This window comes from Microchirus variegatus, assembly GCF_963457635.1.
Source record: "Microchirus variegatus genome assembly, chromosome: 18".
NCBI lineage: Eukaryota > Metazoa > Chordata > Actinopteri > Pleuronectiformes > Soleidae > Microchirus > Microchirus variegatus.
In genome coordinates, this window is record NC_139819.1 from 23877349 (window position 1) to 23890956 (window position 13608).

General features: G+C 42.3%; 2 protein-coding genes across 2 annotated transcripts in view; one reads left to right on the top strand and one right to left on the bottom strand.

The window, feature by feature from the left end:
- Positions 1–1128: 1128 nt before the first annotated feature.
- LOC310939912 (serine protease HTRA1B-like) overlaps positions 1129–13608 on the bottom strand; it is a 17509-nt gene continuing 5029 nt past the window's right edge. Inside the window, exons 3-10 of the mRNA XM_083904777.1 lie at positions 11474–11588; positions 11297–11386; positions 4538–4732; positions 3331–3363; positions 3034–3148; positions 2880–2937; positions 1671–1766; positions 1129–1499 (exon numbers count right to left, since the gene is read on the bottom strand). Of these exons, the coding sequence (XP_083760903.1) occupies positions 1331–1499; positions 1671–1766; positions 2880–2937; positions 3034–3148; positions 3331–3363; positions 4538–4732; positions 11297–11386; positions 11474–11588 (871 nt within the window). The 3' untranslated portion in view covers positions 1129–1330. The remainder of the gene's footprint in view (positions 1500–1670; positions 1767–2879; positions 2938–3033; positions 3149–3330; positions 3364–4537; positions 4733–11296; positions 11387–11473; positions 11589–13608) is intronic.
- On the top strand, positions 8051–9457 carry LOC310940153 (E3 ubiquitin-protein ligase TRIM35; the record flags this gene model as incomplete). Its single annotated transcript, XM_083905085.1, has 1 exon — positions 8051–9457. Exon 1 carries the CDS (start codon positions 8060–8062, stop codon positions 9455–9457), a length of 1398 nt encoding a protein of 465 aa, XP_083761211.1. The 5' UTR covers positions 8051–8059.

Consider the following 13608-nt stretch of genomic DNA (forward strand, 5'->3'; position numbering starts at 1 on the left):
CTCACTCCCCCCCACCAAAGTCCATAGAGTAAACCAGCGATTTTAACATCACAGCACACAGGAGTTGTTGATCCACTGCTGCCTCCATCATTAACATACTATGTATTATTAAGTAAAATTCGGCATTTAAAGTGCTTCATTTAGACTTAACTCAGTGACACAAAGTGACCACACGTAGCAGCAGAGAACCAGCAGCTCCTGTGTCCGTGTGAGCTAAAATCACTGGTTTTCTCTGTGGACTTTGGTGTGGCAGCATAAACAAGGCTTTGTTCAGGTAAAGGCGAAGGTCACCGACAGGCGGCGCAGCAGAAACACTGACTGAATGCCGTCAAAATGTCCGTCTTCCTCTCTTGAATTAGCCACACGAGCCATTTCAAGCCGATTTAGCATTAGCTCGATTTAAGCGAACACGACACAGAGCAGAGAGCAAGCTAATCACGTACAACGCCAGGCTAAAGCTAGCGGTTAGCATTAGCGGTGTGTTTTTACACCGTACAGCGTCATCAACAGCTGCTCATATTTACCTCTGGGTTGGTCACACAGTTCTTCATCAGCTAACTGAACGTTCACCGGGGAGAAAAATACCAACTTTGAGCCACAAAATCACTCCACAGTGACTCGGTGATGCTAACTCGTGTCTGCTCCTCCCCCTCACCTCACACTGCCCTGTGATTGGCCGGAGTCAATGACGTCATTAGTGATTGACAGCTCACATGTCACCTGTGGATCAGCATGAACGCTTTGTTTATAAGAAATGACATGACTTATACATACGTATATACATATATACATATACATATATATATACATACATATATATATATATATACAAATATATATGTATAGTATATACACATCATTTCATTGACTTTTTTTAATGGTTTTGTATTTTAACCATATTTATGATTTTTAACACACTTCAACACATAATGTATATATATACAGTATATACATACATATATATATACATACATATACATACATAAATACGTATATATATATATACACATACATATATATGTATATATATATGTATGTATATATATATATGTATATATATATATATATATATATAAGGAATCCTTACAATACATGTAAACAAATGTGTTTATCACAAAAATGTATATTTTAATATCAATAATATTTATTTCCCTTCTACGGAAAATTAAGTTTTTACAAAAAACTGTGTAAAATATTGTGTCAAAGATACAAAAAGAGTAAAAGAAACAAAGTTCTTAAAGGCAGTGGTGGGCGTGGCTCCTGGAAGTACACGCCCCGCCCCCACCGCTCAGGATTGGTCGACTGCTCGTTTGACTTGAGTCACGTGACGTCACGGCTCCGCCTCCTCGGGGATGACGGTGAGGAGGACGTCCTCGTTGCCTCGTCTCACCACCGTTCGCAGCGTCTCGTCTCGCTTTATGGCGGCGCTGACGTCAGCGGCCGAGGTCACGCGCTCGCCGTTGATGCTGATGATGACGTCGCTCTGCTGCAGGCCGGCGCTGACGCACACGGGGAAAATCAATCAATCAATCAATCAATCAATCAATCAATCGATCAATAACAATGACGCTCTAAACGGTGAATTTAAAGGATTAACGACGATCACGTGACGACGTCATAAATCACCGCGTGGTGATCTGGATTAAGATTACGGTGGATTATAAACTCACGCTTCAGCTGCAGTTCCGGCGATGACCTCTAGGACGTAAGATCCTGACGTGACGTCGGGGAAGTCCGCCTGACGCTCCTTTAGCTCGTTAGCCAAACTGACAAAAGACAAGAGTCATGTGACCTCGAGATAAACTCAGGACATCCAATAATAACCAGGATTCTTCATGATCGTCTTTGATTAGTCCGAGTGAGTGAATGAGTGAGTGATGAGTGAGCGAATAAGTGAGTGAATGAATAAGAGAGTGAGTGAGTGAATGAGTGAGTAAGTAAGTGAATGGGTGATGAGTGAGTGAATAAGTGAGTGAGTGAATAAGTGAGTGAGTGAATGAGTGAGTGAGTGAATAAGTGAGTGAGTGAGTGAGTAAGTGAATGGGTGATGAGTGAGTGAGTGAATAAGTGAGTGAATGAGTGATGAGTGAGTGAATTAGTGAGTGAGTGAGTGAGTCAGTGAGTAAGTGAATGGGTGATGAGTGAGTGAGTGAATAAGTGAATAAGTGAGTGAATGAGTGAGTGAATGTGTGATGAGTGAGTGCATTGGTGAGTGAGTGAGTGAATAAGTGAGTGAGGCAGTGAGTAAGTGAATGGGTGATGAGTGAGTGAGTGAGTGAATGAGTGATGAGTGAGTGAGTGAATGTGTGATGAGTGAGTGCATGGGTGAGTGAGTGAGTGAATAAGTGAGTCAGTGAGTAAGTGAATGTGTGACGAGTGAGCGAAAGGGTGAGTGAATGAATGGGTGCGTGAATGAATGAGTGAGTAAGTGAATGGTGAGGGATGGGTGGGCGAGTGAGTAAGTGAGTGAGTGAATGAATGGGTGGGTAAGTGAATGAGTAAGTGAATGGGTGAATTAATGAATGAAAGAATGAGTGAGCAGCTGCAGCAGAAACATTCGTGATCATGATGTTTTGTATGTGACTGATGAATGAATGAATGAATATGATGAGGTGTTTTCAGGCGTCGGCTTCACTCAGGACTCGTGACCCTGACATGTGGGCGTTGCCCGCTCTGACTCACATTCCTGTGTAAAGAGGTCATTCACACACACACACACACACACTCTCTCTCTCTCTCACACACACACACACACACACACTCACGCACTCTCTCTCTCTCTCTCTCTCACACACACACACACACACACACACTCTCTCTCTCACACACACACACTCACGCACTCACTCTCTCACACTCTCACACACACACACACTTACCTGGGAGTGAGCGTCATCATTTTAACACCCATGTATTTCTTCTTCGCTGATGTTTTACCTGCAGATCAAAGTCGTTCATGAGTAAAAGTCAAAGTGTGTGAATGAATGAATGAATGAATGAATGAATGAATGAACGTCACATGACTAAAAACACCTTTGATCTGTCGGTCATGTGACTCTGCCAGAAACGCTCTGATCTTATCTGAAGGGATGGCGAAGGAGATTCCAGCGGTGACCTTTAGGGTGTTGATGCCAATGACCTCTCCATCCTGACACACACACACACACACACACACACACACACACACACACACACACACACACACACACACACACACACACACACACACACACACACACACACACACACACACACACACACACACACACACACAGTCAGTGTCATCAGTCACGTGATGATGTCACTTGTTATTGATCACCTGTCACTCACCAGGTTAACTAATGGTCCTCCTGAGTTTCCGTACTGTGAGAAACAGAAAACATGATCTGTTTAATTTAGAGTAGAACAATGAGTGAATGAGTGAGTGAATGAGTGAATGAGTAAGTCAATGAATGAGTGAGTGAATGAGTAAGTGAATGAATGAGTGAGCGAATGAGTAAGTGAATGAATGAGTGAGTGAATGAGTGAGTGAATGAGTAAGTGAATGAATGAATGAGTGAGTGAATGAGTAAGTGAATGAATGAGTGAGCGAATGAGTAAGTGAATGGGTGAGTGATTGAATGATGAGTGAGTGAGTGATGATTGAGTGAATGAATGAGTGAGTGGATGATGAGTGAGTGAATGGCTGAGTGAATGATGAGTGAGTCAATGGGTGAGTGAATGGGTGAATGAATGAGTGAGTCAATGGGTGAGTGAGTGAGTGATGAGTGAATGAATGAGTGAGTGATGAGTGAGTCAATGGGTGAGTGAGTGAGTGATGAGTGAATGAATGAGTGAGTGATGAGTGAGTCAATGGGTGAGTGAGTGAGTGATGAGTGAATGATGAGTGAGTCAATGGGTGAGTGAATGGGTGAATGAATGAGTGAGTGATGAGTGAGTCAATGGGTGAGTGAGTGAGTGAATGAATGAGTGAGTGATGAGTGAGTCAATGGGTGAGTGAGTGAGTGATGAGTGAATGAATGAGTGAGTGATGAGTGAGTCAATGGGTGAGTGATGAGTGAATGAATGAGTGAATGATGAGTGAGTGATGAGTGAGTCAATGAGTGAGTGAGTGATGAGTGAATGAATGAGTGAGTGATGAGTGAGTGATGAGTGAGTCAATGGGTGAGTGAGTGAGTGATGAGTGAATGAATGAGTGAGTCAATGGGTGAGTGAATGAATGAGTGAGTGATGAGTGAGTCAATGGGTGAGTGAGTGATGAGTGAGTGAATAGGTGAGTGGGTGAGTGAGTGAGTGAATGGTAAGTGAATGAATGAGTGAATGATGAGTGAGTGAGTGAATGAATGAGTGAATGAATGAATGAGTGAATGGTAAGTGAATGAGTGAATGATGAGTGAGTGAATAGGTGAGTGGGTGAGTGAATGGTAAGTGAATGAATGAGTGAATGATGAGTGAGTGAGTGAATGATGAGTGATGATGAGGTCACAGACTCACGTTGACGATGACATCACAGACTTTGATGAGGTCACAGACTCACGTTGATGATGGCGTCCGTCTGGACGTAGTCCATGTCAGAGTTGCGGAGGCCCAGTTCCTTCCCTCCCCTCTGGGTGGTGCTGACGATGCCTGTGGTGACGGTGTTCTGCAGAGAGAACGGGCTGCCCATCGCCACCACAAACTCACCGGGTCGAAGGTCAGCGGAGCGACCGAGCAGCAGCACGGGCAACTTCACCTGACACCAACGAAGAAGAAGAAGAAACGGGTCAGTGTTTCATGTCTTTAATTACACACACACACACACACACACATTTCTGCTGATGAATCAAAAGTGTGGAATGGAACCCGACCGGTGTTGCAGGCTCCGCCCCCTTCACCTGACTCACCTGAGACGAACCAGGAAACCGTCATTCTCTGTTGGTGAGCGAAGAGACGCAGACTGAACCATTGTCCACACTCTGAAGGTGAGTTTGACAAAAACCTAGCTTAGCCTCGCTTTACGTCGACATCTCCACGAAAAAAAACAGCACCGACTCAACGTGGGCGGAATCGTCGCCGCACGGCCGCGTTTACACACAACACAAACCAGTGACTCGTGTTTTTCAGCGTAACTGAATCGATAGAAACAGAAAGTATTTGTTGAGTTCTTCATCCATGAGTAAGTTGTTTTTGTGCGTTCATGTGAGGCTTAGGGCTCGTTTCTCATTAGGATTAAAGGCTAGGGCCTAGCCGTAGGGCTACGTAGCTCTTGAAATTAAGCTTCTAAAGGACCGCACTTGAAACAAAGGGTTCTTAGGAATTTCCCAGCATCCCCCGCGTCACCTGTCAGCGAAGTTTGAAAGCCAGCCGATGCTAATATCCCGGTGTTCCTTTCGTAAGTGGTTAGCTAGCCGCTAGTCAGCACACTTATGTGTCTGTGATACAGTCGTCGCCTCCGGTGTCGTTGGTTAGCATCCGACAGTCGTAAAAACAGAAAAATGGCCGAGGCAACAGACATTACACTTGTGAGGGCGGCATTGTTGGACTGTTGACGCGATAGGCTAGCAGTCTGCGAGCGGCAACTCCGGAGGACGTGGCGGTAATGGAGGCGTGTCTCATTTCTTAGGGGAACGTTCTTACTAGCGCTGTCAAACGATTAAAATATTTCATCGCGATTAATCGCATTAATGTCATAGTTAAAGGCGCCATATGTAAGAATGTGGCCAAAAAAGGTTACTACACCCAAATTCAAAAATAGTCTTTTAGGTTTCATTTTCTGACGTAACTGGCAACCCGTGGTTGCTCGGCAGCTGAGACTCTACTGACTGCAATGATTGGTAGACGGCGGTAGGTGGCGCCACATGACGCCAAAACATGATTTCCAAACATAAACATGATTTGCAGTCTGCAAAATATTTTTTTTAATGCAAATATTTTGTCTGTACTGTTGTTGTTGGTGAGTTCAGTTTGTTATATGAACATTATTCCTGAGTCTCTGTGACATATTAGGAGGATTTTATCATTTATTACATGATTCACCTTTAACCCGCGATTAATCGCAATTAATCGCACATTTTTATCTACTCTAAATGTCCCTTGATTTCTTTTTGTACCATTATTTTTCCTCATTTTAAAACACTTATCAACATAGAAAAGTGCATCAGCTTGCTTTATGCAAATGTATTTTTTTTTGTCATTGTTGCGTTTATTTAACATTTATTTTTATTTTACGATCTTTTGTCAATAGTCCGCCGGTGTGGTTTACTTTTCAATAAGCTGTGGTGTGTGCTAACTGTCAGCTGAATATTTGTATGAGTATCATCTTATATCTTGGCGTTATTCTGCCCCCTACAGTCTGAAGACATATCTGCATTTAAGGGGTGTCCCATTTCTAAGTGACAAAATAACCCTCAACACTTGGTTTTGAGGCCAGTTAAGATTGAGGGTTAAGATAGGAATTGGAATTGGCCTGATGTCCCACGGTTTAATGTGTTGTTGCCGTAACGAGCTAATCTGAGCTAAAGGAGTTAGCGGTCTTTGGAGGTCTCCTGACCTAACACTGCACACATCATTACTTGGATGTGGGGAATGATCCAGGCTGCCTTGAATACGAAGAGCCTGCTTGGAGACGGAGAAACGCACACCGCTCGCCATCCACTCGCACAACGTAACTTTAGCGTACTACTCTACTCTATGCCGTTAATAACGCGTTTAACTGACAGCACCAGTTCTTACACCTAGTGCCTTCAACTCTGTGTTGAGGGTCAAAGGGAACTCTGATAAAGGGTTAGGGAGAAGGGATTCAGCCTTAGTGATGGGTTAGTTAGTGATGGGTTAGTGATGGGTTATTGATGGTTTAGTGATGAGTTATTGATGGGTTAGTTAGTGATGGGTTAGTGATGAGTTAGTTAGTGATGGGTTATTGATGGGTTAGTGATGGGTTATTGATGGGTTAGTGATGAGTTATTGATGGGTTATTGATGGGTAAGTTAGTGATGGGTTAGTGATGGGTTAGTTAGTGATGAGTTAGTGATGGTTAGTTAGTGATGGGTTATTGATGAGTTATTGATGGGTTATTGATGGTTAGTTAGTGGTGAGTTATTGATGGGTTAGTGATAGGTTAGTTAGTGATGGGTTAGTTAGTGATGGGTTATTGATGAGTTATTGATGGGTTAGTGATGGGTTATTGATGGGTTAGTTAGTGGTGAGTTATTGATGGGTTAGTGATAGGTTAGTTAGTTATGGGTTAGTTAGTGATGGGTTAGTGATAGGTCAGTTAGTGATGGGTTATTGATGGGTTAGTGATGGGTTAGTTAGTGGTGGTTATTGATGGATTAGTTTGTGATGGGTTATTGATGGGTTAGTGATAGGTTAGTTAGTGATGGGTTATTGATGAGTTATTGATGGGTTAGTGATGGGTTATTGATGGGTTAGTTAGTGGTGAGTTATTGATGGGTTAGTGATAGGTTAGTTAGTGATGGGTTAGTTAGTGATGGGTTAGTGAGAGGTCAGTTAGTGATGGGTTATTGATGGGTTATTGATGGGTTAGTGATGGGTTAGTTAGTGGTGGTTATTGATGGATTAGTTTGTGATAGGTTATTGATGGGTTAGTGATGGGTTATTGATGGGTTAGTGATAGGTTAGTTATTGATGGGTTAGTGATGAGTTAGTTATTGATGGGTTAGTTAGTGATGGGTTAGTGATGCAGACCAGACCTGACTCTTGTTAAATATTGAGATTCAGAGATTTCACTGGTAGTTGTCGGAGATTAAGCCACGTTTTTAGGATAGTTCAGTCTTTTTCGGTTAACTTCTTGTGTCGGACTTCTTTTCCAGTGACCAATCAGTGGCCGACAGTCTGGCGACGTCACGCATAGAACCTACTGTTGGAACCTTGTCAGAGCAGGTACTAAAGAAAGCACCAGGTACCAGGTGCTATGCTAGTGGAAACGCTACTTAACCGTGCCGAGGCGAGTAGAGCCGGTGGAAACGCTCCAACAGTGAACTTCAGTGAAGTCAGTAGAGGAGGAGGAGGAAGTCCTGACTCTGTGTCTGCTCTGATTTCAGATTCTCTCACAGACAAAATGGCCTCCAGATTAGAGGAAGATCTCTACTGTCCTATCTGTCATGAGGTCTTCAGAGATCCTGTGATTCTGTCCTGTAGCCACAGCTTCTGTAAAGACTGTGTGAAGACATGGTGGACAGACAAACCAACACCAGAATGTCCTGTTTGTAAGAGAAGGGCTTCAAAGATTGAACCACCATGTAACCTGAGTTTAAAGAACATGTGTGAGACCTTCTTACAGGAGAGAGCTCAGAGGTCTTCAGAGACCTTCTTACAGGAGAGAGCTCAGAGGTCTTCAGAGGTTCTCTGCAGTCAACACTTTGAGAAACTCAGACTCTTCTGTCTGGACCATCAGCAGCTAGTGTGTCTCGTCTGCAGAGATTCAGAAAAACACAGCGGCCACAAGTTCAGACCCATCGATGAAGCTGCTCAACAACAGAAGAAGGACCTTCAGGAAACTCTGGAGACCTTCAAGAAGAACTTAAAGAGTCTGGAAGAAGTTCAGGTGAAGTTTGAGGAAACAGCAGAACACATTAAAGTCCAGGCTCGACGCACAGAGACACAGATGAAGGAGAAGTTTCTTCAGCTTCATCAGTTTCTAGAAGAGGAAGAGGAGACCAGGATGACTGCACTGAGGGAGGAAGAGGAGCAGAAGAGTCTCATGATGAAGGAGAAGATGGAGGCTCTGAGCAGAGACATAGAAGCTCTATCAGATACAGTCAGAGCCACAGAGGACGAGCTGAGAGCTGAAGACGTCTCCTTCCTGCTCAACTACAGAGTGAAGCAGCGCCCCCTGCTGGAGCCTCCACAGCTGCACTCAGGAGCTCTGATAGACGAGGCCAAACACCTGGGCAACCTGACCTTCAACATCTGGAACAAGATGAAGGACATGGTCTCCTACAGTCCTGTGGTTCTGGACCCAAACACTGCTCATCCAGTCCTCATCCTGTCTGAAGATCTGACCAGTGTGAGATATGGAGTCAAACAGAAGGTTCCTGATAATCCAGAGAGATTTGATGTTTACTCCTGTGTCCTGGGTTCTGAGGGTTTTAACTCAGGAACTCACAGCTGGGACGTCCATGTTGGAGACAACACACGGTGGAATGTTGGAGTTTTAGAGTCTGTCCAGAGGAAAGGAGAAGACATAATGTCTGGATTATGGAGGATAGCGTTGTATGAAGATAAATACTATAAAGTGTCACCAGGTAAACGCTCTGTTCTCCAGCTGAAGAAGAAGATCCAGAAGATCAGAGTGAGTCTGGACTGGGACAGAGGACAAGTGTCCTACTCTGACCCTGATACTAACACACTCATACACACACACACACACACTTTCACACACACCATGTTTCCTTACATTGGCACTGGTGATAAAGATGAAGATCACTCAGTGAAGATGTTACCAGTGAAGCTTTGAGTGACAGATGAACAGAGTGTGTTAGTGTCCGTCATAAAGAGATAACAGAGCTGCAGACACTGATCAAAACCACTTAATATCTGATCAAAACCACTCATAAAAGTCCATTATCAAAACCAAAACGTCTCAAATTTCAAAAGCATATTTGATCATTTGTTTGTCTTTATTCATAGAAAATGAACATAAGTGGTTTTGATCAGATACTAAGTGGTTTTATACATATGTGAAATGATGTTTGATTCTGTGTCTTGTTGACTGTTGAAGTGTGAACATAATAATAGTCAGCACATAATAATAATAATATGTGATACTGTAATACTGTAACACTGTAACAATGTAACACTGTAATACTGTAACACTGTGATACTGCAATACTGTAACACTGTAATACTGTAACACTGTAACACTAATACTGTAACACTGTAACACTGTGATACTGTAATACTGTAACACTGTAATACTGTGATACTGTAAAACTGTAACACTGTGATACTGTGATACTGTAACACTGTGATACTGTAATACTGTAATACTGTGATACTGTAACACTGTGATACTGTAACACTGTAATACTGTAACACTGTGATACTGTAACACTGTGATACTGTAACACTGTAATACTGTGATACTGTAATAGTGTAACACTGTGATACTGTAACACTGTAATACTGTAACACTGTGATACTGTAACACTGTAATACTGTGATACTGTGATACTGTAATAGTGTAACACTGTGATACTGTAACACTGTAATACTGTAACACTGTAACACTGTAATACTGTGATACTGTAATAGTGTAACACTGTGATACTGTAACACTGTAATACTGTAACACTGTAATACTGTGATACTTTAATAGTGTAACACTGTAATACTGTAACACTGTAATACCGTAACACTGTAACACTGTAACACTGCAACACTGTAATACTGTGATACTGTAATAGTGTAACACTGTGATACTGTAACACTGTAATACTGTAACACCGTAACACTGTAACACTGTGATACTGTAACACTGTAATGATGTTACACTGTGATACTGTAACACTGTGATACTGTAATAGTGTAACACTGTGATACTGTAATACTGTAACACTGTAACACTGTGATAATGTAACACTGTAATACTGTGATACTGTAACACTGTAATACTGTGGTACTGTAAAAGTGTGATACTGTAACACTGTGATACTGTAACACCGTAATACTGTAACACCGTAATACTGTAACACCGTAATACTGTAACACTGTGATACTGTAACACTGTAATACTGTAACACTGTGACACTGTAACACTGTAATACTGTAATAGTGTAACACTGTGATACTGTAACACTGTAACACTGTGATAATGTAACACTGTAATACTGTGATACTGTAACACTGTAATACTGTGGTACTGTAAAAGTGTAACACTGTGATACTGTAACACTGTGATACTGTAACACTGTGATACTGTAACACCGTAATACTGTAACACTGATACTGTAACACTGTAATACTGTAACACCGTAATACTGTAACACTGTAACACTATAACACTGTAATTCTGTAATACTGTGATACTGTGATACTGTAACACTGTAACACTGTAATACTGTGATACTGTAACACTGTAATACTGTGATACTGTAACACTGTAATACTGTGATACTGTAATACTGTAACACTGTAATTCTGTAATGCTGTGATACTGTAACACTGTAACACTGTAACACTGTGATACAGAGACTGTGATCACTTTGTGTCTCACTGACTGTTTATTGTTTCATTGATGTGTGTTTTTGACTGACTGACACACACACACACACACATCAATAATCCCTCTTCTCACCGGTGTGTTGATCTTGATCAGAGCGATGTCGACTTTCTCGTCCACGTCTTCGATCTTAGCGTCAAACGTGGCTCCGCTCTTTAGCTCCACCTGCAGGAGGAGGAGAGAACAGCGGTCGTGTGATTATTGATTATTGATTATTGATGGGTTCAGAGGAGGAGTTTGACGACAGCTGACCTTCACTCTGTGTTTGTTTGTCACCACATGAGCGTTAGTGATGATGAGGCCGTCCTCAGACACCAGGAAGCCAGAGCCGCTGGCCACGCCCACTTCACGCTGCGAAAACATCATCCTGTCACAAGAGAGAAAACATCATCCTGTCACAGAGAAAACATCATCCTGTCACAGAGAAAACATCATCCTGTCACAGAGAGAAAACATCATCCTGTCACAGAGAGAAAACATCATCCTGTCACAGAGAAAACATCATCCTGTCACAGAGAGAAAACATCATCCTGTCACAGAGAAAACATCATCCTGTCACAGAGAGAAAATCATCCTGTCACAGAGAGAAAATCATCCTGTCACAGAGAAAACATCATCCTGTCACAAGAGAAAACATCATCCTGTCACAGAGAGAGAAAACATCATCCTGTCACAGAGAGAGAAAACATCATCCTGTCACAGAGAAAACATCATCCTGTCACAGAGAAAACATCATCCTGTCACAGAGAAAACATCATCCTGTCACAGAGAGAAAACATCATCCTGTCACAGAGAAAACATCATCCTGTCACAGAGAGAAAACATCATCCTGTCACAGAGAAAACATCATCCTGTCACAGAGAGAAAACATCATCCTGTCACAGAGAGAAAACATCATCCTGTCACAGAGAAAACATCATCCTGTCACAGAGAGAAAACATCATCCTGTCACAGAGAAAACATCATCCTGTCACAGAGAGAGAAAACATCATCCTGTCACAGAGAAAACATCATCCTGTCACAGAGAAAACATCATCCTGTCACAGAGAAAACATCATCCTGTCACAGAGAGAAAACATCATCCTGTCACAGAGAAAACATCATCCTGTCACAGAGAAAGAAAACATCATCCTGTCACAGAGAAAACATCATCCTGTCACAGAGAGAAAACATCATCCTGTCACAGAGAAAACATCATCCTGTCACAGAGAGAAAACATCATCCTGTCACAGAGAAAACATCATCCTGTCACAGAGAGAAAACATCATCCTGTCACAGAGAAAACATCATCCTGTCACAGAGAGAAAACATCATCCTGTCACAGAGAAAACATCATCCTGTCACAGAGAAAGAAAACATCATCCTGTCACAGAGAAAACATCATCCTGTCACAGAGAGAAAATCATCCTGTCACAGAGAAAACATCATCCTGTCACAAGAGAAAACATCATCCTGTCACAGAGAGAGAAAACATCATCCTGTCACAGAGAGAGAAAACATCATCCTGTCACAGAGAAAACATCATCCTGTCACAGAGAAAACATCATCCTGTCACAGAGAAAACATCATCCTGTCACAGAGAGAAAACATCATCCTGTCACAGAGAAAACATCATCCTGTCACAGAGAAAGAAAACATCATCCTGTCACAGAGAAAACATCATCCTGTCACAGAGAGAAAACATCATCCTGTCACAGAGAAAACATCATCCTGTCACAGAGAGAAAACATCATCCTGTCACAGAGAAAACATCATCCTGTCACAGAGAGAAAACATCATCCTGTCACAGAGAAAACATCATCCTGTCACAGAGAGAAAACATCATCCTGTCACAGAGAAAACATCATCCTGTCACAGAGAGAAAACATCATCCTGTCACAGAGAAAACATCATCCTGTCACAGAGAAAGAAAACATCATCCTGTCACAGAGAAAACATCATCCTGTCACAGAGAGAAAACATCATCCTGTCACAGAGAAAACATCATCCTGTCACAGAGAGAAAACATCATCCTGTCACAGAGAAAACATCATCCTGTCACAGAGAGAAAACATCATCCTGTCACAGAGAGAAAACATCATCCTGTCACAGAGAAAACATCATCCTGTCACAGAGAGAAAACATCATCCTGTCACAGAGAGAAAACATCATCCTGTCACAGAGAGAAAACATCATCCTGTCACAAAGAGAGAAAACATCATCCTGTCACAGAGAGAAAACATCATCCTGTCACAAAGAGAGAAAACATCATCCTGTCAGAGAGAAAACATCATCCTGTCACAGAGAGAAAACATCATCCTGTCACAGAGAGAAAACATCATCCTGTCACAAGAGAGAAAACATCATCCTGTCAGAGAGAAAACATCATCCTGTCACAGAGAGAAAAC